This window comes from Lynx canadensis, chromosome E2, assembly GCF_007474595.2.
Source record: "Lynx canadensis isolate LIC74 chromosome E2, mLynCan4.pri.v2, whole genome shotgun sequence".
In the NCBI taxonomy this organism is placed as follows: Eukaryota; Metazoa; Chordata; class Mammalia; order Carnivora; family Felidae; genus Lynx; species Lynx canadensis.
Window position 1 is genome coordinate 30,410,459 of NC_044317.1, and position 27,479 is coordinate 30,437,937.

General features: G+C 40.2%; 1 protein-coding gene across 2 annotated transcripts in view; it reads right to left on the reverse strand.

Moving 5' to 3' along the window:
* The window catches only part of FTO (FTO alpha-ketoglutarate dependent dioxygenase), a 392,115-nt gene that overhangs the window by 269,329 nt on the left and 95,307 nt on the right, over positions 1-27,479 (reverse strand). For both annotated transcript variants that reach the window (XM_030299609.1, XM_030299613.2), the window contains exon 2: positions 10,697-10,774. In XM_030299609.1, coding sequence (XP_030155469.1) covers positions 10,697-10,774 — 78 coding nt within the window. The remainder of the gene's footprint in view (positions 1-10,696; positions 10,775-27,479) is intronic.

A 27,479-nucleotide genomic window follows, 5' to 3' on the forward strand; every position in this document is an offset into this window, starting at 1 on the left:
CCAAATTTTGCACTGCTCTCTCATCTGCCTTTCCCCTTTAACCACATCTGCCTCTTTTCCTACAGGTTTCAAGGGGCCAGCATTCAGCAACCCCCTTCGGACAGGCCCTTTCCCCCAAATCTATACCTGCCAGGACCTTCTCATCCTCCAGGCCACTTTCTAAAGAATCCTTCCACCCTCACGTACGTATCCCCATTCCCCTTCATTACACTTCTCTTTCTGCTTTCACAGCACGTGCCAATCCGTAACTACTTATTTATTTCAACTACTATTTATTTTTATTTTTTTAATATGAAATTTATTGGAAAATTGGTTTCCATACAACAGCCAGTGCTCATCCCAACAGGTGCCCCCCCCCATGCCCATCACCCACTTTCCCCTCCCTCCCACCCCCCATCAACCCTCAGTTTGTTCTCGGTTTTTAAGAGTCTCTTATGGTTTGGCTCCCTCCCTCTCTATTTTTTTTTCCTCCCCCTCCCCCATGGTCTTCTGTGAAGTTTCTCAGGATCCACATAAGAATGAAAACATACGGTATCTGTCTTTCTCTGTCTGACTTATTTCACTTAGCATAACACTCTCCAGTTCCATCCACGTTGCTACAAAGGGCCAGATTTCATTCTTTCTCATTGCCAAGTAGTATTCCATTGTGTATATAAACCACAATTTCTTTATCCAGTCATCAGTTGATGGACATTTAGGCTCTTTCCATAATTTGGCTATTGTTGAGAGTGCTGCTATAAACATTGGGGTACAAGTGCCCCTATGCATCAGCCCTCCTGTATCCCTTGGGTATATTCCTAGCAGTGCTATTGCTGGGTCATAGGGTAGATCTCTTTTTAATTTTTTGAGGACGCTCCACACTGTTTTCCAGAGTGGCTGCACCAGTTTGCATTCCCACCAACAGTGCAAGAGGGTTCCCGTATCTCCACCTCCTCTCCAGCATCTATAGTCTCCTGATTTGTTCATTTTAGCCACTCTGACTGGCGTGAGGTGGTATGTGAGTGTGGTTTTGATTTGTATTTCCCTGATGAGGAGCGACGTTGAGCATCTTTTCATGTGCCTGTTGGCCAACTGGATGTCTTCTTTAGAGAAGTGTCTATTCATGTTTTCTGCCCATTTCTTCACTGGATCATTTGTTTAAAATCTCTCCTGCAAGCCTGAATCTCCCAGAAGAAGGACACGGTAGTGGCTTTATTCTCCACTTTATCTCCAAGCCCTCAGCTGGCTCAAATATAAGTGCTTAAGACTTGTTTCTAAGAGTAAAAGAAGAAAAGGTCTGAGACTGATAGAAAGCAGGTAAGTGGGGGTCTGAGCTACGAGTGGAGAAGAAGGCTGACTGCAAAAGGCAGGAGGGATCTTCTGGGCATTCTGGAAATGTTCTAAAACTACCATGGTGATAGTTGCACAACTCTGCCAATTTACCACAAATTCTGAACTGTATAATCTTAAAAGGTGAATTGTATGGTATGTAAATTGTACATATACACAGCTCATCAATAAGCAGCTTTTAAAAGATGGATACATTTGGGGGCGCCTAGGTGGCTTGGTCAGTTAAGTGTCAGACTCTTGGTTTTGGCTCAGATCGTGATTTCATGGTTCATTAGTTCAAGCCCCATGTCAGGCTCTGCACTGGCAGCATAGAGCCTGCTTGGGATTCTCTCTCTCCCTCTCTCTCTGTCCCTCTCCCCCTCTCGCTCTCTCTGTCTCTCTCAAAATAAATAAACTTAAAAAAAATAAAAATAAAAAAATAAAAGGTGGATACATTTGAATATGCAAAATTTTTTAAATTCTACATGAAAAGAATTATAAAATAAAAAGGCAAACACTAACTGGAAAAAACTATTTGCCATCTATTTGGCAAAAATGGACAATATTCTTAAATAATCTTTCAAATTTAAATATATGTATATATACACATACAACTATCTATCTATATATATTGATATATATAAATCAATAAAGAAAATCACATAAATTAATGGAAAAGGCTCTTCAATACAGAAAAATATTGAACTACCCCAAAGTCAGAAAAAAATACAAATTAACATAATTTGTATTAAATTATATTTAATTTAGTTTTGCCTATCAAATTTGCAAAAAACAAAATTTTATCATAGTAATACACATTGCTGGTGAGGCAAAACCAAATACACTAATAGTCTGCAATCAGGAATGCAAACTATTACAACTTTGCTATGGCCAGTTAGACAAAATTTACCAGAACCTAATACGCTCATATCTTTCCATCCAGTTTTCCTACTTTTAAGAATTTATCATAGGGAAAGAATTAGAGAAACGTACCAAGATTATAAGGATATTCATCATACTATTATTTATGGGTAAAAGCTGAAAACCACCAAATGCCCAACAGGGGATTAGAGGTGAAATGGTATATTCATACAAGATGGAATACTAAAGTAACACACTTTAGGAAAAAATCTGTACTGTTTTGTGAAAAACGTACATAACAAAATACTATTAAACAAGAAATTTAAAAACCAGATATTTAGACAATAGGATCTCAGCTTTAACAGAAAACAAATGTAGACATGTAAATACAGAAAAAAAAAATTAGGGGAAAATACGGTCACAAATTGATGGTGGTTATCTCTAAGTGGTGAACCTGGACATAATTTTAATTTTCTTCTTTAGACATCTGTATATTTTTCAGATTTGCCAAAATAAATCTAAAATACCTTTTAAATTAGAACAGTCAAGGAATGGGCGCCCAGGTGGCTTTGTCGGTTAAGCGTCTGACTCTTGATCTCGGCTCAGGTCATGATGTCACGGTTCATGGGATTGAGCCCCGTGTCGGGCTCTGTGCCGACAGCGTGGAGCCCACTGGGGATTCTCTCTCTCTGCCCCTCCCCCACCACAATAAATACACTTTAGAAAAAAGAAAATCAAGGATAAAATGTCGTGTTCAAAAATTCTTAATTTTCATGACATTTCTTATATTTGCCAAGAGATTCTTTTTGATGACCCTGAATTTTCAAAAATGTTTCAATATAACTTCCTGTACTAATTTAGATCTGATTTAAAACGTTGTTGAAGGCTCTAGAAAATTATGATTTTAATGCAATAAATACAAATAATATATTCGAACTGGCTCATTTCGTCACTATCTCAAAAAAAAAAAAAAAATCCAAGGGAAAAGTCCTCCATCCTAAATGCCTGATCTAATTATTTATAAAGTAACTAGGCTAGTGCCTGACACATAAAAACACCACGGAGTGTTTCTTAAATTTTTCTTTAACGAGAGCAAGTAACTCTGGGAAAGAACTCAACGTTAAATAATGGACTATTAACTCATTCTGCCAAACAAGCAAGTTTACTTTCCGTTCTGGACAGGTACATGTAAAACATCAGATATCACACAATGATCTGGAACTGCCGTCGGCAGATTTTCAGGTATGTTAGAATTTTTTTGTTGTTTAATCCCATGAAAGTTTTGCCAGGGAGTATGCAGTTGTGCAATTATATTAATAGTTGTCTGGTCACCTAATATATTTCTTGAGGTCTACAAAAGATTCCGTCACCTAAATGACAATTATATAGTTTAATAAGCAGCTGGAAAGGCATCGTAGATATAAATTGCCAACATGCCAGGGCTTTTATCAATCTTTGACAGATGCAGAATGAATGGTAGGTTTTCTGGAGAATACGCTTTATTTTCCACCTACTTGACACCATTATGTGAAAATTCTACTGCTTCTCCTCTCACATCAAGGGATAGTTCTGAAAGGATGTCGTCCTACAGAGAGGACAGACCTGCTGTTAAATGAAGAAGATACCAGTGTTGCAGGAGGCTCGCGTAAACGAAGCCAATGGAACTGAACCTTTGGTAGAGTGAAATTAAACCGATAGTCTTCAAGTGACTTGGGAAAGGTACTTCATTTAAAAAGTGTTAGGATACTGTGATGCCAAGGGACTGTATTTCTAATCTGGCTGTTAGTAGAGTTTGCTGGTAACACTTTGTATTTTGCACTCTACAGAAATGTATATACACATTACCAGTCATAATATTTTCTGTGTAATTTTCATTGTAACATGCTCATGACTGGGCAACCATATCCTGAGACAAATGGGGTGGACACTTATCTGGCCCAACCTCCCGCTGCACGATGCTGAGCGGTCTCCCAAAGGAGGCTCTCTTCTGAGGTTACTGCATAGGCCTTGCCACAGCTTTCGTGACCGGACTTGTGATGACGTGTGGTTTGCTACAAAGCGGCTCAGAGGTGTTTGTTCACTCACTGCATGGTTCGTCTTTTGGGTGTTAATTTAAAATGAGTGGATACCTGCTATGTACCGGACACTGTACAAGGTGCCATAAGTACGAAGATAAAAACAAGGCAGCTCCTGTTTTATAGCACCTTGTAGTTTAACAGTACAGATACAAATAAAAACCGCTAGCTAAAGAACGGCTCATCATCATGGAAATATGAATATACTACTATGGGAACAGGGAATAAACGAGCAGGAAGGGACTTTGGAAATTTTTCATTTGTTGAGTACATATTTATTGAGCACATACTATTTGCAAAGCGCTAGGTGTTGGGAATACGAAGAGAAGAAAACTTCAATATGGTAGCCAGGAGCTCCCATATATACATACGGCATATAAACACCTGGTATCTATGGCCCATAATATACATAGTATTTTACGGATTTAGTATTCACTTATTTAGATTGTGACAGTGCTATGGAAAAAAATCCAAGGTAAGTAGGAGAGAAATGCTATTATACAGGGGCTGGTCAGAGAGGGCCTCTGATAAGGTGACATCTGAGCAGAAGAATGCAAGAAATGAGGATCCAAGCCCCGCAGGCGCCTGGGCGGGGAAGAGAGTTCCAGACTAAGGGAACACCAAGTGCGAGCCTTGGGGGCAGCAGTGTGCTTGGGTAGATTCTCCGAAGGGCGAGAATGCCAGAGGGGCAGGAGGAGGGGCGGCAGAGGCAGGAAATGAGCAGAGAGAAGCTCCGGGGCCAGAACTCAGGGTGCTTTGTGGGCAAACGTCAGGTCCCAGGCTTTCACTGCGAACAAGGCGGGGAGCGATGTAAGGGCTCTGAGCATGAAACGCGTAAGGAGCCGACTCAAGCTTCAGAAACAGCAGGGCTACAGGTGCGGTGTTGAAACAGACAGAAAGCTCTCTGCAACCACCTGAGAAAGAGAGGGCGGTAGCCTGGCGACTGTGTAGAAGACAGAAGTGGTAAGAAGTGGCTAGATTTTTAATACACCCTGAAAGTAAACCAAGTGCGATTTCCTGTTATCTTCACAGAAGAGGTCGTAGTTAAGCAAGGTCTTCAAGGGTGAGTAGATGCTCACCAGACAGAAAAGGGGATAAGGGTACTCCACACCCAGGGAATAACAGGCACCAAGCCACGGAAGGACGGAAGGACACAGCAGATCCAGGGTGTAGCAAGAAACCCCGCAGGACAGGAGTCTAAGGTTGGATGGATTCCATGTTAGGCAAGGGGCAAAGATTCGACCAGAGAGGTCGTCGCTAGCCTTATAGGCTACGCTGAGGAGGGTGAACTTGACCTTACAGGCAAGCGAGACCGAACAAACTTTATCAAGCAAGGAGTGACAGGTCAGACACGTTAATAGGAACACAATATTGATGGCACCGGAGAGGGCACAGGTAACACCAAGTTGGAAAGCCCCCAAACTGTGTTGGTGGAAAACGATAAACGAGGGCCGGAATGAAGACTGTGTCGGTGGAAATGGAAAAGGAGACACACCTTGAGGGAGTACAGAGAGGCAGAACTGCCAGGGCCCAGCGCCTGAATGAGGGCTCGAAGCAACGGCAGGAAGTGAGGACGGCAAGGTGTCTGACTTGATGAACGGGCCAAAGGGGACGGCCGCTAGGGAAGAGGATGAACGCGGGATCCCCTAAAATGGATCCTCACCAAAATGTACGTCATGGCTTGTCCTACTTGTGCCCCAGACCCTCTCGTGGCCTCTCAAGTCATTCGGAGTCACAGCCAGCACGGCCAGCATAGACAGCAAGTTCCCGTGTCATGGGGCCATGGCTCTCTGACCTCGTGTCTTCTGTTCTCAACTCTCTCATTCCGCTCCAGATATGCTGGGGTCCGGGGCTCCCCCTCAAACATACCGAGGCTCTGCTGTTCCCTATGTCCAGAACATTCTTCCTGCAAGGACCTACACAGCTTGTTCCTTAACCTCCAGAAGGTCTTTGTTCAAATGTCACTATGAGAAGGCCTTGTGCGATCCCCTTATTTGCAATCCCCCACCTACAGTGCCCCTTCACGGACTTTATCTCCATACCAGTGTTCCCGTCCGACAGTTATTTTTCAGTTTCCTGTTTATTTCTCTTCCCTCCCCACTCCCATCCCACCCCATAAGAAATAAGCTCAAAGAAGGAAGAGTCTTCTGTCAGTTTTCACAACTTCATCTCTAATCCTAAAACAGTTCCTGCATAGAGTAAGGGAGCTAAATACACATGTTTAATGAAGTCGGTAATGAACTAATACAGATCACGTCGGGTTAGATGTTCCTGTGAGACGTTCAGGCACAGCCACCCGATAGGCAGTTGGGACCGGAGCACTGGAAGTCGCAAGGGAGAGCAGGGATGGAGACGGAGATTTGCGATCGTGGGGATGAAGGCAGAGCAATTCCCCAGAAGCATCGAGAGCTACGGTAGGACGATACTAAAATTCAGACTCAGGAGTCAGACAGCCAGGGCTCAGATCCTGGTCTTGACACTTCTTGCTTATTATATAAGCCTTGAACAAAGTTTTAAAACCCTCTGTGCCTCAGTGTTCTCATCTGTAAAATGGGATTTAAAAACAAAACAAAAAAAAAAACAAAAACCTGCCTCAGAGGGTTAAGATTTAAAGAAGCAAATACAAGTAAAGAGGACAGCAAACAGTACCAGAAAAGCCTGGCACACGGAAAGGGACACAGGAAATGAAAGCAAGGGGGCATACTGACGGGAGAGGCATTTTCTCTGGATAAGAGGGGTAACATTTAAACATTTTTGTTTAAGTTTATTTTATTTGTTTTGACAGAGAGAGCACAAGCAGGGGAGGGGCACAGAGAGAAGGAGAGAGACAGAATCCCAAGCAGGCTCTGCGCTGTCAGAGGGGCTCGAACTCACAAACCGTGAGATGGTGACCTGGGACGAAGTTGGACGCTTGACCGACTAAGCCCCCCAGGAGCCCCCCCCCCCGCCACCAGGGGTAAGAAGCCAGGGTTTATTTTCAGACTACGTAGCCCCTCCTCTCCTTATCCTCTGTAGTGAACCTACAGAAGTTCCCTCCACTTTTCTCCTTTGAGTGTGTTGTTGTTGTTTTATTTCTCTTCTCTCTGGTCCAATCAGAAGAAACCAAAAACCGTCTCTGAAGGTGTTTCGAATCTGAGCAAGGTATGGGATACTGGGAGGCGCACCGCATGGCAGGAAGAGCGTGGGCCTTCGGAGGCAGACAAATGTGGTCTTGAACTCCACCTCAGCTGCTCAGATACGGAGCTTGGTCTGGATCTAAAGAGAAATTTTGTTTTTAATTTTTTTAATCTTTACTTATTTTTGAGAGAGAGAGAGCAAGCGAGACAGGGCGTGAGCAGGGGAGGGGCAGAGAGAGAGGGAGACACAGGATCCCAAGCAGGCTCCAGGCTCTGAGCTGTCAGCCCAGAGCCCGATGGGGGGCTCAAACTCACAAACTGCAAGTTCATGACCTGGGCCGAACTCAGCCACCCAGGCGCCCCTAAAGAGAAATTTCTAAAAGAGAAAGATAATACCTACCCCCCCCCCCAACACCGCAAACCTGAAGAAGAGTAGCTGCTGCACACACTTTTGTGGCATAAGTGAACGGGGCGGTTGTGAGGGCCGAATGCAAGAACGCGGCCCACTTAAGGGTGGGGGGTCAACGAGCGGACCCAACAGAGAAGCTACAGCAAGCCTTGCTTTTGGGACTGGCAGCTGGACTGGCATTCTTGTGGCCAGGGCCTGTTTAAAAGACCCAGAGTCGGGTCAGAACTTTCTATTTATTCATGTCCTTACACTTCATCTTCGAAGGGAAAAGATTTGCTTTAGGAAGGGTCTGCTGAAGCACTAGCCCTTATTATAAGGCGCACTTAAAGTGATTAGATCCTGTTATCGGGTTTGTTGTGGGTCTTGGAAAGATAAAAGGGCCACCTTGGTAGTTGTTCTGTTTGCCTCTGAGTTTCCTTTTATCCCCCAGTGTTGGGCTGGCTGCGAGCACCGCGGCTGATAACCTTTGTGTTTAATTCGTCGTGTACCAGCACCGCTCGCACCATGCCAAAGCCGAAAGGCTCAGCAGCTGCTTTACGGCAACGTGCGTAATCTTGTCTCCGAAAATAGCAATAGGGATTTAAGAACTGATTGCATTTTGTGGGTTTACTTGTTTTAAGGAAAGTGCTTTGGAAAATTTTTTTTTTTTTCTGATTACCAAAGAATACGTGCTCATTCAAGATAGTTTGGAAAACCAGAAACGCTCAAAGGATCGAAAACCCTACCACGCCGGCCTAGAACATTTCTGCATAAATCCTGCAGACCTTTCCAGAACCCGCCTCCCCGGAGAGGAGCGTGCATGGACAAAAACAAAATTAAAATCACACTAAACGTTATGATATGACTGGCTTTTGAAATTAACTAATTGGTGCATTAATTCATTCATCCAGCCAAGCAAATTATTTAAATACCTACTTAGGTGCCAGGCCCTGTACAAAGCACGAAGGATGAGGGAGACAAGCATATAAATAAAATCAGTGAGATACACGGAGGTAGTAAAAGGGCAGGTAAAGTCCGACGGGTGCACACGACAGGAAGCAGAGACAATTCTCCGCGCTGTAGAGGTGTTAGGGAAGCACCGTACAAGAGAGGACACGTTACTCACAGGTAACAGAAGTTCACCAATGAAGAGACGTCAGCCGGGAATGGAGCAAGAAGACCTAAAACATGAGACCGCGCAGCTGGTCTGAGGTGCTTGCGACAAAAGTCCAGCGTACGTAACAAGATGAAAGAGACGGGGAGATAAGGCTACAAATGCAAGACCCAGGCAACGAGCAGCCACCGTGCGGTTTGAAGCAGGGGGTTGGCCTGCGCAGATTGATGTCTTGGTTAGAATATGTGCTAGAGCTCTAAGGATTAAGAAAGAGGTGCACGGAGGAAAAACTAGCCCATAAAAGGACTCATCCGGTGAAAGACAGCGAAGAGCTAATGAGAAGGGAGATGATAGATAACGTCCTGGAATGGACAGTGAGCTGGAAGTCAAGGGACCTGGATTCTAGATGGGTAAACATCTTCTTTCCTGTCTTCCTTCTGCAGCTACTGAAAATCAGCCACATCCAAGGGCACGCTAGATGCTGGAGAAACAAAGATGAGGGGGTCAAATTCTTACCCCCAAGAGCTTACATCCTAGGAGGAAAGCAGAGGTGACCGTGCACTATCAGTGCCTGCCCAGAATGCCTTCCCCTCCTTCTTTGGGATGGGGACTCCAATCGTTCCCTAAGAAAACCATCCATCTCTGACTCACAGCCCATGCAGTTTGAGTGGAAATGGTCCTCTCTGAGCCCAACTCCACGAGTGGGTGCATGAACTGGGCTGTGCAAACAGGAGCATCTCACCCACCTGAACACAGTGACTGGTTCAGGAATAGGCACAGGATTCTAACCAGGCCAACGAGATCACTCCCAGGAGAAATGGATGGACCCCGGAAAAAAAAAAAAAAAAGAAATTACTGCCTTCTTCTAAGATCCCATGAGCTTCAAACCACACGCCCCTCGGGCTGTGAGGGTCCTCCTATGCTAGCAGGTCAGAGCCCATCCAGCATGAAGTCACAAGGGGTGCAGAATCAAACCACGGCACAGAGAAAAGCAGTGATCAGATACCATCTTTTGAGAGGCTGGATTCAGCCGTGCACTCCAAGGCCTCTACGTTACGAAGGCCAGTAAATTCCCTTTTTTTGCTGCAATGAGTTTGTTTGGGTTTTCGTCACTTGTAATTGAAAGAGTACTGACGAAGTCAGGGAGGGAAACAAAGAACCCCCGTAACTGCAACACAATGTGATAGGCACCACAGAGGTATCTCACAGGGTACAAGAAGCTCAGAACAACAAAGCAAAGTCAACTCTACTTGTAGGTAAGGGGATGTTTAATCGAAGTCTTTTTTTTTTAATGTTTATTTATTTTTGAGAGAGTAGGAGAGAGAGAGAGAGAGAGAGAGAGAGAAACACAAGCGGGGGAGGGGCAGAGAGCGAGGGAGACACAATCTGAAGCAGGTTCCAGGCTCTGAGCTGTCAGCACAGAGCCCGACGCGGGGCTCGGACCCACGAACCGTGAGATCATGACTTGAGCCGAAGTCGGACGCTTAGCCAACTGAGCCACCCAGGCGCCCCTAAGTGAAGTCTTGAAGACTTAGCCGTCTGGCAACAAGAAAGGCGCAAAGAGGATAGTCTATGCAGAAGAGACACAATGAGCAGAGGCAAGGAAGTACAAAAGGCATGGAACGTTGGGGAAGAAAAAACAGTCCACTGTGCTAAAGCCCTAAGTTCACGGCAGAGAGCAGACCGTGAAGGAGTCTGTACGTTCTGGGGATGATAAGGAGTCACTGCGTAACCAGATCAGACCATTTCTTCTCATTTAACCTCTCCAGACCACAGCTGCTTCTTAGACCAGAATGAATAAATACAAATTGACACAAATATTAAAAAATCTTACCTGCTGATAAAATTCATCATCCTTGGGGGTCAGATAAGGAAGCCAGGTATCTTCAAGCTCCTCAAGAAGCCTCAGTTTCTGTTCAAAAATAATAATGATTGTAGGTGATTGAATATAAAGTGACCAAAATATAAGACAATCCCTTGTTTTGCCAGTAAAACAATACCCAGAAAACTTAGCCAACCTGAATGTGTAGACTTTTACAGACATAAATGAGCTGAATGCCTATTATTTAATGTACTAATTTAATTACATACACTTAAATGACACATTGGATAAAGCATTAATTTAGCAATCATGATTTTATTCACTCTTATATTCCATGAAACAATTTAATTCACCAATCTTGACATATTTCTTCAACTCAAGGTCTTTCTCATCACCAGAATCACCTTTTGAGACATCCAATACAGTTTTCTAAAGCAAATCTTCCTGTCTGTATAATTACACAGAATTTTCTGAAAATCCTTCTATGACACTAAACACTGGAAATACCAAAGCAAACTATAGTATCCATTTACACAGTGTCAGGATATTTGGAAGATGTACTCATCCTATAAACATTAATTTGGTATCATATCTACTTATGTATTACTTTTTGAAAGTAATCTTTCACCTCTAGACTAATTACTAATAAAAGCATCCTCACTTTTCTTTTCCAATTTTATGGCGAAAGTTTGTAAAGCATCCACAGCTAGCCCTGTCTGAGGCCATTTTTACATCTTCCCAAATAGTACTACGCTGTTCAAACAAAGTAACTAAGAGAAGACCCCATATTATAAAGTGCTTTATAAAGAATCAAAGACATATAAGGTGACACCTTCCTTCTGAAGGATTTTTTCAAAGAATACCTAATGTTATATTCAAATATATACGGAGGGTATGTGCCGTGTATGTGTGTATGCTTAAATGGCATTATATGTATGTGTATACACATAGACATACACATAGGAATTATCTACATACTACAGAAAATTTCTCAAAGGGAAAAAAAACAGAAAAGAAAAACAACAGATTTTCAAATAAAACTGCAATAAAATGCATATTCTGGTTGTTATCGGCACCTTTATAAGAATTAGAAAATGGGGCGGGGGGGGGGGGTTGCCTGGGTGGCTCGGTCGATTGAGCATCCAACTCTTGATTTTGGCTCACGTAATGATCCCAGGGTCGTGGGATCAAGCCCCACGTTGGGCTCTGCACTGAGTGTGGAGCCTGCTTAAGATTCTTTCTCTCGGGGCGCCTGGGTGGCGCAGTCGGTTAAGCGTCCGACTTCAGCCAGGTCACGATCTCGCGGTCCGTGAGTTTGAGCCCCGCGTCAGGCTCTGGGCTGATGGCTCGGAGCCTGGAGCCTGTTTCCGATTCTGTGTCTCCCTCTCTCTCTGCCCCTCCCCCGTTCATGCTCTGTCTCTCTCTGTCCCAAAAATAAATAAAAACGTTGAAAAAAAAAATTAAAAAAAAAAAAAAAAAAAAAAAAAAAGATTCTTTCTCTCTTGGGGCGCCTGGGTGGCGCAGTCGGTTAAGCGTCCGACTTCAGCCAGGTCACGATCTCGCGGTCCGTGAGTTCGAGCCCCGCGTCGGGCTCTGGGCTGATGGCTCGGAGCCTGGAGCCTGTTTCCGATTCTGTGTCTCCCTCTCTCTCTGCCCCTACCCCGTTCATGCTCTGTCTCTCTCTGTCCCAAAAAAAAATAAATAAATAAACGTTGAAAAAAAAAAAAAAGATTCTTTCTCTCTCCCTCTCCCTCTCCCTCTCCCTCTCTCAAATTAAAATAAATTAAAAAAAGAATTAGAAAAGGGCACGCCTTGCTCTGAATCATTGCAGCCCTATTCCACAGGGCATGGCTTGGTGAACACTAACTGGAATTTAGCCCCTACTTGCTCCAGTGGACACTATCTTTATGCAGTGACCAACCTGCTCAACCAGACCTGGGGGCCCTGACTATCACCCTCCCCTCTCCCAGGAAAGCAGCCTTCTCTCACAAACCCATCACAGAGTAGTCCAGAGAAAACACCCGTAGGGCAGAACCTAAATTCTTTGGATCTTTTGCAAATTATCCAAGGTAAATAAAGAAAAAAGGAATCGAAATATAGCAACCAGTTGATCTAAGAGAAACAAAACACTAAATCTTACTCATATAAAATCCTAGTCTTATTTATTTAGTGAAAGCTTTCTGCTTGGACTGTAGGTTTTATTCTCATCCATAATGATAAGACAGGTTTACCAGTTAAACAAGGAACAGTTTTCCTTTATGAAGAACCCATCTACTAACACAAACCATTAGATTAATCATTGGTTAAATGGTTCATCTATTTTCAACATTAGCCATTATTTGGGACACGGAAAGAACTAATGATATTTCCAGGCATATACTTACACATTTATGACTTCACCACAGATCTAATCAAAATCCATACCTCAATTTTCACTTCAACCTCAGGAAAGCCTGCATTTTCCTATGAATCTTTTACCAGTCCGTTTTATAGATAGAATACTTAAATGCCAAAAAAAGAAAAAAAAATTAACCCATTGTTAAAATCCTTGAATAATTCAAAGGCATATGATATCTCAAACCTTGAAATGACTCCATCTTGGAAATACCACCTTAAGATCTCTGCAGGCGAGTCTATGAAGCTAATTTGTGTATAAGAAGGAGGACAGAGGCACAATACCTCTAAGGAATTAAATATTCTACCTTAATGAGATTAAAAAGCAATAGACCTGTCCTGTAGGTCAACAAGGATTGATGGAAGCTGAAATTCTGTTTATAATTAATACTCTAGCTCTGTTATACAAATAACAATTTCCCAGCTCAGTTGAAGTCCAGTGTATCAGACAGGTATAAAACATCAGAATTTGGAAGGGCTCTATCAAAAGGATAAAATTCTACAGGAATGTGCCTACTACAGAGCAAGCTGAATATAAATGGTCTCCGTCCACTGGAAATTTCAATTTTGATACTGTGAGCATCATCATATCTATATGACAGGAGAGAATGAAGGTCCAGCAATCACTGAACTTAAGACCCCACATATGAAATCTGCTCTGTACATTCACAGCCTACCATTTTACCAATTAACTAATGAGATCAATTAAAAATAACATTTATCAACTTAAAAAAAATTCTGGTCCTATCTGCCTTGGTGAAATCAATCAGGAATTAATATTAGATTCAACTGGTAATTCATGAACATCACACATTCCTTAAAAATTAAGATTTCTTGGGGCGCCTGGGTGGCTTGGTCGGTTAAGCGTCCGACTTCGGCTCAGGTCATGATCTCACGGTCCGTGAGTTCAAGCCCCGTGTCGGGCTCTGTGCTGACCACTCAGAGTCTGGAGCCTGTTTCAGATTCTGTGTCTCCCTCTCTCTCTGCCCCTCCCCTGTTCATGCTTTGTCTCTCTCTGTCTCAAAAATAAATAAACATTAAAAAAAAAATTAAGATTGCTTTAGCAGGGCACCTGGGTGGCTCAGTTGGTTAAGTGGCAGACTGCAGCTCAGGTCATGATCTCACGGTTCACGGGTTCAAGTCCCGTGTCAGGCTCTGTGCTGACAGCTCAGACCTGGGGCCTGCTTCGGATTCTGTGTCTCCCTCTCTCTCTGCCCCTCCTCCCCCGCTCATGCTCTGTCTCTCTCTCTCAAAAATAAATAAAACATGAAAAAAATCTTTTAAAGTTAACACTGCTTTATAAAAAGGCAAAGTGACTCTGGGCATGACTATGGAAAAAAAAAGTCCTCTCATATTCAAGAGTGCAAATGAGTACAATATCAATCAATGGATGGCAACTGACAATTCCTATCAAAATTCAAATGCATCTGCCCATTGACTCAGAAATCCTACTTCTAAGGACTTTTCTATGGATATACAGTAAAACCTTGGACTGCGAGTAACTTGTTCTGTGAGAGTTCCACAAGACAAACATTTCTAATAAACTTTAACTTGATAAATGAGCAATGCCTTACAGTATGAGTAGTACATGATACCGAGCATCACATGATCACAACTGAGCCAATGGTTCTTGCAATTCACTTTGATATACAAGTGCTTTGGATTACAGGCATGTTTCTGGAACGAATTATGCTCGCAAACCAAGGTTTTACTGAACTTGTGTGGGGTTCGGAAGAATGTATGTCCAAGTTTACCCACTGGACCACTATCTGTAGAACAAAAGCTTAGAAACGTACTAAAAACCACTTGATTGTAGATTTTAAAAGGATAAGTGTTTTGATACGTATGTTCCAGCTCGACTAAACGAAAAGATTAGCTATAAAGCAAGGATCCACCCACAGAGAATGGTTAACTAAACTATGGTGCATTGACACAATGAGATAAAATGCAACAGTAAGCAAGGATGAGGAAGTTCGCCTGTTAGTGAAATAAAAAGCTCTCCAGAATATCTCGGGAAGTAAAAGGCAACGGGCCGGACATGTGCTTGTGTGTCATACAGAAACATAAAGGATACGTGACAAACTATTCAAGTGGTTACCTGTCAGGGCAGAGGTGGGAAATGAACACGAGAGGACATGGGTGAGGCAAGACTGTTCCAAATAGTCCATTTGCATTGTTTTTGCTTTTTGAACTAGGTAAATAGGTGGCCTATTCAACATATCACCTCTTCTTACCTCAAACATACTGCCTACTGATTCTTAACGTAAAATTCAGTGTGAAAAGGCATGATGCCCTGAATTTTTTTACTCTGTTTAAGAAAGTGCATATTTTTGTGATGCATATGAAGCATACGGGGAGGAAACTCTCACAGCCCCGCACACCAAAGAGTAAAGAGGCAAAAACAAACCACCCGGCTCTGACAATTTCTCTGTGTCAAATGCCAACCAGTCGGTGAGCACACACATTAAAATGCACTCTGGAGTGGACGAACAGGGTGCTCCTGGCTGACTGTCAGATCTGGCTAACTGCCGCTCCCCGGCCTGATGTACAGATAAATCCACACAGCTGGGCCGACCGCACACACCTCGGCTCACAAACTTCTTTGCTGTCACGCTGGTGTCAAATGCATCAGGCGGCTCACAAATGCCGCACGGAAGGCCAGAGAGTGCAAAACCCAAGCACTCCCACCCGGTAGGAGGAGCGTATGAAGACCTTTCTGTAAGGGGCTACACCCATCTCCACCCTTCCAGCGAGTAAAGACAACGCGAACACAAGGCCTTAGGTAAAACACACTGCAACTCAAAACCACAAAGATTTAAAGTTGGAGGTCGAGGGGCGCCTGGGTGGCTCAGTGGGTTGAGCGTCTGACTTCGCCTCAGGTCATGATCTCACCATCTGTGAGTTTGAGCCCTGCATCGGGGTCTGTGCTGACAGCTCAGAGCCTGGAGCCTGCTTTGCATTCTGTGTCTCCCTCTCTCTCTGCCCCTCCCCTGCTCATGCTCTGTCTCTCTCTCTGTCTCAAAAATAAATAAAAAAACATTACAAAAAAAATTTTTAAGTTGGAGGTCGAACTTCAACCCTAAGCCTCTGACTCACTGTGAAAAGGGAAGCTGTATCTGAGCTGGCAAATCTTGTCCTAGAGAGCTATGGTTTGAGAATCTTACAATAGTTACATAAAAAGATGAACCAGATATGAGGGGGTGTCTCACCTACAAATAAAGCGTATTTTCTGCAGTCTCGTCAGATTATGCTGCTAATGACTCTTAACTCTTTATCCATTTTTCATTTTCCACGTAATTTTCAACCTGTGAATCATATTTTGTCAGGTTCAATAAAAATTTAATTTTGCTCTCTGATTCTTTTCAAAATGCAGTCACAAATAAAAGGCTTATGAACGTTCAGTGTAAAAATAATCATCCGATCTTCTGAGGGTTTCAAATAAAAGTGGGAAAATTGACCTCGTCCTTACGCAGGGTGTGAGTAAGTAAAACCTCCCTGAGGAAGACGCATCAAAACTAATACCACAAAGACGAGTAAGAAAGAGCTAAACCGAAAGCAGCATAAATAAATATTTCATATCCACATATGCCATACTTGCTGTACATGCAAGGGAAAAAACCGTAGTTCAACCACTTGAAGAAACTTAGTATTTGCTTTCCTATCCTCGCTGAAAATAATGGCATGGTGAAAATAAACCGAATTTGGGAGAAAAGAGAATCTGAATCCAGACTCATCACTTCCAACATGTGGTACACCCGAATCGGCCTCTCTGGATTTTAGTTTACGCATCTGTAAAACGCTGTTTCACCGAGTGTTGCGAAGAGGAAATAAAATCAGTTGCATGTATTAGTGTGTTTTACAAGCAATAACCTATGCAGATATTTGGGAAATGGCATTCAAATGGGGGGAGGCGTTTGTATAACAAAGCATGAGCTAAGAAGCCACAAGTTAGTTCTAATACCAGTTCTACCCAACTAGGTAAATGGTTTGGAACTAGTCTCTTAGCTCCATGTGAGGTGTAAGTGAAGACACACATCCAGAGATCGAAGAACAGTGCCTAGCACATAAAAAAACCCTCAATAAACTTCGACAACTACTTGTTATTTGCTCATCTCTGGGAAATACGTTTTATTTACCAGTTATGAGCTATCTATAAAAGAACCTATGTGTAACCCATCAAATTATACTTTATGACACAGATTAATGCTACATGAGAAATTCGGATATTAATTGGCTTGGGTGAACTACAGCAAACACATATAAAAACTCTTCATAAAAGTTTATGTGTATACACACACACACACACACACACACACACACATATACAATGCCTCAGTTAGCTACACTGGTGACAGAAATAAAAATTATTGTAAAATTTTAGAACAGATGAAGAAACAAAAACCCATCCAGGGATATACAGTGACTGGCAAGAGATTACACGGCTGATCATGAGAAAATCACAACTCACATTCTCATTTTCAAGTACAAGGTCATTTCTGCTATACTCCACCATATCAATTCAGAGGCAACAAAAATTTTATCTTTTAAGAATTGTCCAATTTTTAACTTAAAAAGAACATATAAACACAAAATCTTAAATAATTTTAATTAAAAGCCATCCTTTTTTTTTTCTTTTAATATAAAACAAATGCTTTTACCGCAACTTTTAGACACTCAAGTCTTAGCTGCTTTGGTAGCTCTACAGTGCTCCAAGAAATTCTTTTAAGAAATTTTCTTAGGATTTCTTGTTGTTGCCAATAATGGGAGCCAATGTCATTGCAGACCAAAAATCCAGCCAAAGTAAAAAATCACATAATCCACAAAACATCAGGAAAAATTCTCAGGAGGACTTTGTTTCAATGACAACACAAAATTGGTCCTAGACTGTTCTTTCTTTAAAAATCTTAAATCAGACTAAAAGGATCAAACTGTGTCCAATCAAAAACTACAACCATGGAAAGCAAGACAAAGTAATGTGACTTATAATGGAAAGAAAAATCAATCAATTGAAATTGGCTCCAAAATGGTACAATGACAAAATGAAAAGTACATTTAAAAAGTGATATAACTGTAGTTCATAAGTTCAAAAAGTTGGGGAAAGACTGAACATGGTAAGGAGAGAAACAGAAGAAATAAAGAAAATTGAATCATACTTCTAGACAGGAAAACCTCAATGTTCAAGATGAAATATATAAAGGATAGGCTTCAAAGCAGATTAGATATCACAGAGAACAGAAGGGTGAACATGAAAACATATCAGTGGATATTATCCAGAAGGAAACACTGGAAAAAAAAAAATCACGGCGAACTATGAGATGACTTTAAGCAGTGTAATACTTGCAACTAGAGTCACTAAAGAACAAGCAAGAGAATGGGAAAAGGAAAAAGACTTGTCCAAAAATTTTCCCAATTTGATGAAAACTATAAATCCACAGATTTAAGAGAGGTATTCACAGAACCCTAGGCACAAAAAACATACAGAAATAACACTATAGCATAATATAATCAGATTACTTAAATTCAGTGAAAAGAGAAAAGCTTAAAAGCAGTCAAAGAAATAGTATATACACAAAAACAAATCATAAAATGAAATATCCTACTGAAACAATGTTAGCCAGAAGACAGTGAAAACAACATTTTCAAATAACTGACAAAAGTATTTGTCAACTAGCTTTCTATACCAAGCCAAAATGTCTTTCAAAAACAAAGATGAAATAAACACTTTTGCAGATACAGAAAAATAAAAATAATGGAATACCAGCAAAGCTTCATTGTAAGAAATGATTAAAAAGGCAGAAAAAAAAAATGATACTAGATAGAAAGCTGAGTTGACACAATGAAGAACATCAGAAATAGAAACTACATTGGAAATAAAATGACTTTATCCTCACCATTTAAATCTTTATGAAAGACAGCTATTTAAAGCAAAAACAATAGTATATTGTGGGGTTTATAATATATGTAGAAATGAAACATCTAACAATACCACAATGGTCAAAGAAAAATGGAAGTATTTTGTTATAAGATTCTTAAACTACATTTGAAGTGCAATAGTACTACTTAAAAATATATTCTATTAAGATACAGATATATGCTAGAAATGCTAAAACAACCATAAAATAACAACAAAGAGTTACAGGTAATAAGCCAAAAAGGGAGATAAAATGGAATCATGAAAAATCAATCCAAAAGGGAAAAACCAAGAAAAAAAAAAAAAAAAAACAAAGGGTAAATTGCAAAATGGTAAAATTAAATCCAACCATATAAATAATCACATTACATGTAAACAGTCTAAACAACTCAATTAACAGGAAGAGACTGTCAGATTATGTTTTAAAAATATCAATATCCAACTTATCAAACTCAATACTCAAAATAACAAATAATCCAGTGACGAAATGGACAAAAGACATGAATAGACACTTTCCAAAAGACATCCAGATGGCTAACAGACACATGAAAAAATGCACCACATCACTCATCATCAGGGAAAGAGAAATCCAAACCACAATAAGATACCACCTCGCACCTGTCAGAATGGCTAAAATTAACAACTCAGGCAACGACAGATGTTGGTGAGGATGCAGAGAAAGAGGAACCCTTTTGCACTGCTGGTGGGAATGCAAACTGGTGCAGCCACTCTGGAAAACAGTATGGAGGTTCCTCAAAAAATTAAAATAGAACTACCCCATGACCCAGCAATTGCACTACTAAGCATTTATCCACGGGATACAGTTGTGCTATTTCGAAGGGACACATGCACCCCCATGTGTAAAGCAGCACTATCAACAATAGCCAAAGTATGGAAAGAGTCCAAATGTCCATTGATGGATGAATGGATAAAGAAGATGTGGTACATATATACAATGGAGTATTACTCAGCAATCAAAAAGAATGAAATCTTGCCATTTGCAACAACGTGGATGAAACTAGAATGTATTAGGCTAAGCAAAATTAGTCAGAGAAAGACAAATAACATGACTTCACTCATGTGTGGAATTGAAGAGACAAAACAGATGAACATAAGGGAAGGGAAGCAAAAATAATATAAAAACCAGGAGGGGGACAAAACATAAGAGACTCTTAAATATAGAGAACTAAGGGTGCTGGAGGGTTATGGGTAGGGGAATGAGCTAAATGGGCGAGGGGCACTAAGAATACTTGTTGGGTTGAGCACTGGGTGTTATATGTAGGGGACGAATCACTGGATTTTACTCCTGAAATCATTATTGCAATATACACCAACTAACTTGGGTGTAAATTTTCAAAATAACAATAAAAAAGTTAATGTCCAACTATATACTGCCTATAACAAATTGACTTCAAATATAAAGTAAATATAAAGTAAATATAAAGTAAAAGTAAATATAAAGTAAATATAAAGTAAAAGGATGGCTACAACAATGATTGTACTTAATGCCACAAAACGGAACACTTAAAGATGTTAGGTTGTATACTTAAAATGTTTGTTACACATATTTTGTGACAATAAAAGATTTAAGAAAGTAAAAGAATAGAAAAAAATATTTACCACAGTTATTCTAATCAAAAGAAATTTGCAGTAGCTATATTGATGCCAGACAAAATGAGTTTGAGAGCAAAGAATGTTAGAAGAGGTAAAGAGAGTTATTTCATAACGACAAAGGAGTCAATTCATCAAGAGAACATAGTAATCTTAAATATCTATGCAACTAACAACGGATCTACAAAATACATGCAGTAAAATCGGATAGAACAGCAAACAGAAATAGGTGATTTCACAATTATAGTCAAAGATTTAAATATCCTTCCCTCAACAGTCAGTAGAACAAGCAGACAGAACACTCAGTAAGAATATAGAAGACTTGAACAACACTATAAACCAACTTAACCTAATTGACATTTACATAACACTTAACCAAACAGTGGAAAAATACACATTTGTCTCAAATGCACACAGAACATTTGGCAAGATAGACCATGTCTAAATATGAATACATATTTTTGAATCAGGTCATTAAAAAATACGTTCTCTTGAGGCACCTCAGTGGCTCAGTTGGTAACACGCCAACTCTCGATTTCGGCTCTGGTCATGATCTCACCGTTTGTGAGTCTGAGCCCCGCAACAGGCTCTGCGCCAGCCTATAGCCTGCTTGGGATCCTCTGTCCCTCTCTCTCTGTCCCTCCCTTGCTCATACTCTCACTCTCAAAAATAAATAAACTTAAAGATGAAAAAAAATGCTCTCTGGGGGAGAATGATGTCAAGAACATAGCTGAGCAAGACATCACTCAGTTGTATACACCCCCTGAACAAAAACAATTTGGCATCCATCCACAAATAAAAGTGCCTTTGTGAGAGCTATAGGATCTCATCATACACCAAGACTCCCTGTAGGAGTCTCGCCCACTGTGTAGCAAGTAATACGTGTACAGACCTGGGTTCACTATAAACCCAAATGTGGCCCATGAATGGGCTCCAGTCCCTTTAGGCCAAGATCCAGGAAACCCTGAAGAACGCTGACTTAGACAATTATCCACAGAAAAGACAACCTTTGTGGAAGTGTAAGAGTCCAGTGGAGAAGCTCCAGCACACCATTGGAGCAAGACAAAGCCACGACTAGACACATCAAAAGGGTAAGAGGCACAATTTGTTTGACTTTACCCACATTATTTCTCCCACAGTGGGGCACAAGTTAGTGCGAAGAGTACCCAATACTCTTGTTAGGCCATGATTTTTCCCACGGTATCAAGTGAAACTGTGTGAACAAGCACCCAGTTTCTCCAGGTATTATGGGATGCTGCCAAAGAGGCCTATTTTTCTCTCATCTCACTGAGAGTACCAAGTGGTGACCTTTATAACTGGGCGGTAGGGAGCACCTGGGAGGACAATAGTCAAGGCTTAAAATACACATAATAAAGGGACAATTGCTATTAACCATACCATGGACTTCATTGGAAGGCCAAACCACAGGTGCTGGGGTCGCCCCACCCATTGATCTGATCCTTCCAACTGGCCCATGGGAACCCACAGTGCTCCACAGTCCTCACCCACAAACCTCCATTCTGCACGCTCCCTGTGCACACTCCTAAAAGTGACAAGAACAAGCCATTCCAGACAGCTGGGGAGTATGCACAGAAAGCCGTTCCAAATCTGTGGATCAAGGAGAGATCACAAACCTGAGTATTTAGCACTTCCCTTGAAAAAGCACAAGGGAAGCAGTCAGTACTCAGTCCGGTGCTTTGCAGGATTGAGAGAAGACATACAAGACCAACAACTGCATCACAAGAGAGACCAATAAGTGTACAGGGGTATCCGTAGAAGGTTCGAGAAAGCCTCAGAATCCCTAGTAGGGCTGACAGAAGGTATTTCTCTCTGGAAGTCAGTCAGTCAATATTGGAGGATCCAGCAATGCAAGACTTCAAGGAATATGAAATGTCAGGGAAACGTGACACTATCAAAAGAAATGCAGTAATTTTCTGGTAACCAGCTCTAAAGACATGGAGATCTGTGATATGCCCATTAAAGAATTCAAAGTAGCTGTTTTAAGCAAGCTCAATAAGCTACGAGAATACAAAGAAAGATAATTCGATGAAATTAAGAAAAACGTACATGAACAAAATGAGAAGTTAAACAAAGAGACAGAAATGATATGGGACCAAACAAAGTATGAAGCTGAAGAACAAAATGAATGAAATTTAAAAAAACAAACAAAAAAACCAACAACAACAGTATGAACAACAGAACGGATCAAGCAGAAGAATCTGTGAAGGAGAAAACAGGATCTCTGAAATTATCCAAATAAAGGAGAACAAGGGAAAAAAAATGAAGGAGTGAGGAAAGCCCATGTAAACCATGAGATACCATCAAGAGAAGCAGTATGTAACTACTGGACTCTAAGGAGGAAAAGTAGGTAGAAGGCATATGCCAAGAAATAATGTCTGAGAATTTCCCAAATCTGGGAAAGGATTTGGCCATCCATCCAAATTCACAATGTTCTTAGGGTCCTCACACAGATTCAAATCAAAAAGGTCTAATCCAAGACACATTATAATAAAACTGTCAAAAAGTCAAAGTCAAAGAGAGAATTTTTTAAGTTTATTTATTTATTTATTTTGAGAGAGAGAGGGAGAGAGAGGGAGCGAGAACATGGGGAAGGGGCAGAGAGACAGCAAGAGAGGGAGATTCCCAAGCAGGCTCCCTGCTGTCAGTGCAGAGCCTGACTCAGGGCTTGAACCGATGAACCATGAGATCATGACCTGAGCAAACCAAGAATCAGTCACTTAACTGACTGAGCCACCCAGGTGCCCCAAAGAGAGAATTTTAAAAGCAGCAAGAGAAGCTTGTCACCTACAAGGTAACTCCTACAAGGCTATGAGTGAATTTCTCAGCAGAAACCTTACAGACCAAGAGGAAGTGGGGTGTTATATTCAAAATACTGAAAAAAATGCCAACCCAAACTATCAAAAATACTTTACCTAGCAAAGACATCCTTCAAAAATGAAGAAAAAACAAAGACTTTCCCAAACAAAGTCTGAGTGAATTCATCACTACTAGGTATGCCTTACAAGAAATGCTAAATAAAGACTCCAAGCTGAAATGAAAGGACGCTATTTAGTAACATGAAAATATACAACGTACAATTAAAGTATGTAGTAAAATTCAGAACTTTATTACAGTTATACTGTAATATAACTCTAATTTGTGCTAGCCAGTGATCTCTAGCAAAAAGACTAAAGGACAAAAGCATTAAAGTAACTATAGCTACAATAATTTGTTAATATATACACAATATAAAAAGAGATACATTGTGACATCAAAAACTTTTATAAAAAAGGAAGAATAAAAGGGTAGAGTTTTTGTATGCAGTTGAAGTTAAATTGTTATCAGCATAAAACAGTCTATTACATCTATGAAATCTTTTATGGAAGCCTCACAGTAACCACAAAGCCAAAACTTATAATAGATACACAAACATAAAGAGAAGCGAATCAAAGCATACCACTATAGGAAGGCATCAATACACAAAGGAAGACACCAAGAGAAGAAGAAAGGAACAAGGGAACTACAAGATAACCAAAACACAATTAATAAGATGGCATTAGTAAGTCCTTTCCTATTCATAGTTATTCTAAATGTTAATGGATTAAAGTGTCCAATCAAAAGACATAGAGTGGTTAAATGGACTTGAAAAAAAAAGATACAACTATATGCTGCCTACAAGAGACACACTAAAGATTTAAAGACACGCATAGGCTCAAAGGGATGGAAAAAGATAGTCCATGCAATGTGGAAACCAAAAAAGAAAAGGGAAAGCTATATATACAAGAAATAAACTTTAATTCAACTGTTACAAGAGACAAAGAAGGTCACTGTATAATGATAGAGGGGTCAACTCATCAAGAGAATATAACAACCAAAAATATGTATGCACCCAACATTGGAGCACCTAAATACATTAAGCAAATACTGACATATCTGAAGAGAGAAATAGACAACGATATGATAATAGTAGGGGATTTCAATACCCATCTCGACAATGGATAAATCATCCTGTTAGAAAATCAATATGAATACATTAAACTTGAACCATATTTTAAACCCAATAGACCTAACATATATAGAACATCCCATCCAACAGCAGCAGAATACACATTCTTCTCAAGTGCAGACAGAACATTCTCTAAGACAAACCATATGTTAGACAACAGGTCTTAGCTAATTAAAAAAAAAAAAAAAATGATACCAGGCATCTTTTTCAACCAGAATGGTATGAAACCAGAAATCAATAACAAAAGGAAAGCTGAAAAATCCACAAATAGCAAATTAAATAACACACTCCTGAACAACCAACTGGTCAAAGAATATATCAAAAAAGATTTAAAAAAAATTTTTTTAATGTTTATTTACTTTTGAGAGACAGTGACAGAGACAGAACACTAGAGGGAGAGGGGTAGAGAGAGGGAGACACAGAATCCAAAGCAGGCTCCAGGCTCTGAGCTGTCAGCACGGAGCCCGACGCGGGGCTCGAACTCAATGGACAGCGAGATCATGACCTAAGCCAAAGTCAGACACTTAACCGACTGAGCCACCCAGGCACCCCCAAAAAGGACTTTCAAAAATATCTTGAAACAAACAAAAATGTAAACAACATGTCAAAAGTTATGGTATGTAGCAAAAGCAGCTCTGAGAAGAAAATTTATAGTGATAAATGTTTACATTAAGAAAACAGATCTTCAGTAACCAACCTAACTTTACACCTAGACAAGAACTAAGTCCATGTTTGCAAAAGAAGGAAATTACCAAGATCAGAGCTGAAATAAATGAAATGGAGTCCAAAAAAACAATGGAAAAGAACAACAAAACTAAGAGCTTATTTATTTTTTTTTTTTAATTTTTTTTTTCAACGTTTTTTATTTATTTTTGGGACAGAGAGAGACAGAGCATGAACGGGGGAGGGGCAGAGAGAGAGGGAGACACAGAATCGGAAACAGGCTCCAGGCTCTGAGCCATCAGCCCAGAGCCCGACGCGGGGCTCGAACTCACGGACCGCGAGATCGTGACCTGGCTGAAGTCGGACGCGTAACCGACTGCGCCACCCAGGCGCCCCTATTTTTAAAGACAAGCAAAATTGACAAAACTTTAGCTCACCAACTAGAAAAAAAAAAAAAAAGAAAACTCAAATAAATCAGAAATGAAAGAGGAGACATTACAACTGATGGCACAGAAATAGAAAGGATTATAAGAGACTACTATGAACAATTATATGCCAAGACATTGAATAATCTATAATAAATGCATAAATTACTAGAAACAGTCACCTACCAAGACCGAATCATGAAGAAACAAAAAATCTGAGCATTACTAATAACAAGTAAAAAGGTTCAATAAATCATCAAAAACCTCCCAACAAAGAAAAGCCCAGCATCAGATGGTTTCACTGGTTAATCTACCAAACATTTAAATAAGAATTGATGTAAATGCTGTTCAAATTTTTCCAAAACATTAAAAGGGAAAGAACACTCCCAAACTCATTATACAAGGACAACACTGCCCTGATACCAGAGCCCTGTAAGGATGCTACAAGAAAACAAAACAACAACAAAAAACTACAGGCCATTATTCCTGAAGAATATAGACATAAAAATTCTACCAAAAATATTAGCAAACCAAATTCAACAGCACATTAAAAGAATCATACACTATAATCAAGTGGTATATATACCATGTATACACGGAAGTTTAGTAAAAATAAATAAGTTAAAAAAACCACATTAATAAAATGTAAGATAAGAATCATATGATCTTTCCATTAAATGCTTTAAAAAAGCATCTGACAAAACACAACACCCTTGGCATGATAAAAGTTTTGATATAGAAAAAAAATGTACCTCAACATAATAAAGGACATACAGGACAAGCCCACAGCTAACATCATACTCAGTGAAGAAAGGTTCAAAGCTTTTCTTCTAAAGTCAAGACAAACTGTCTATTTTCACCACTCTTATTCAACATATTACTGGAAGTCCTACTCAGAACAATTAGACAAGAAAAAGAAATAACAGACATCCAAATCAAAAAGGAAGAAGCAAAGTTGTCTCTTGCTGTAGCTGGTGTGATCTTATGAACAGAAAGATCCTAAAGACTCTAGCAAAAAACTGTTAGAATAAATAGATTCTGTAAAGTTGCAGGATACAAAATCAGCACATAAAAATTTATCATGTTTCTCTACACTAACGATGAAATATTGGGAAAAAAATAAATAACCCTATAATAACAACATAAACAATAAAATACTTAAGATTAAATTAACCAAAGAGATGAAAGATTTGTGTACCTTATAAGACTTGGATAAAACAAAATGAAGACAGAAATAAATGGAAGGTATCCCATGTTCATGGATGAGAAAAATACTGCTAAAATGTGCATACAGCCCAAAGCCTTCTGCAGACTCAATGCAATCCCTATCAAAATTCTACTGACTTTTTTCACAACAATAAAAAAACAATCCTAAACTTACAAGGGACCACAAAAGACCTGAAAACAGTCAAAGCAATCCTGAGAAAGAACAAAGTTGGGGGCCTCATTTTTCCTGATTTCAAACCATACTACAATGCTACAGAAATAAAAACACTATGCTATTGGCATAAAAACAGACACAGAGAGCACTGGGAAAGAATCAACAGCCCAGAAATAAAATTTCCTATATGTGACCAATTAATATTTAACAAAGTAGCCAAGAATACTCAATGGAGAAAGGACAGTCACTTCAATTAATGGTGCTGGATAATCACCAATTAATGGAAAACTGGATAATCACACGCAGAGGATGGAATTGGACTTCTACCTTACACAGGTCACAAAAATTAACTCAAAATGGATTAAATACTTAAAAATAAAACCTGAAATCATAAAACTCCCAGA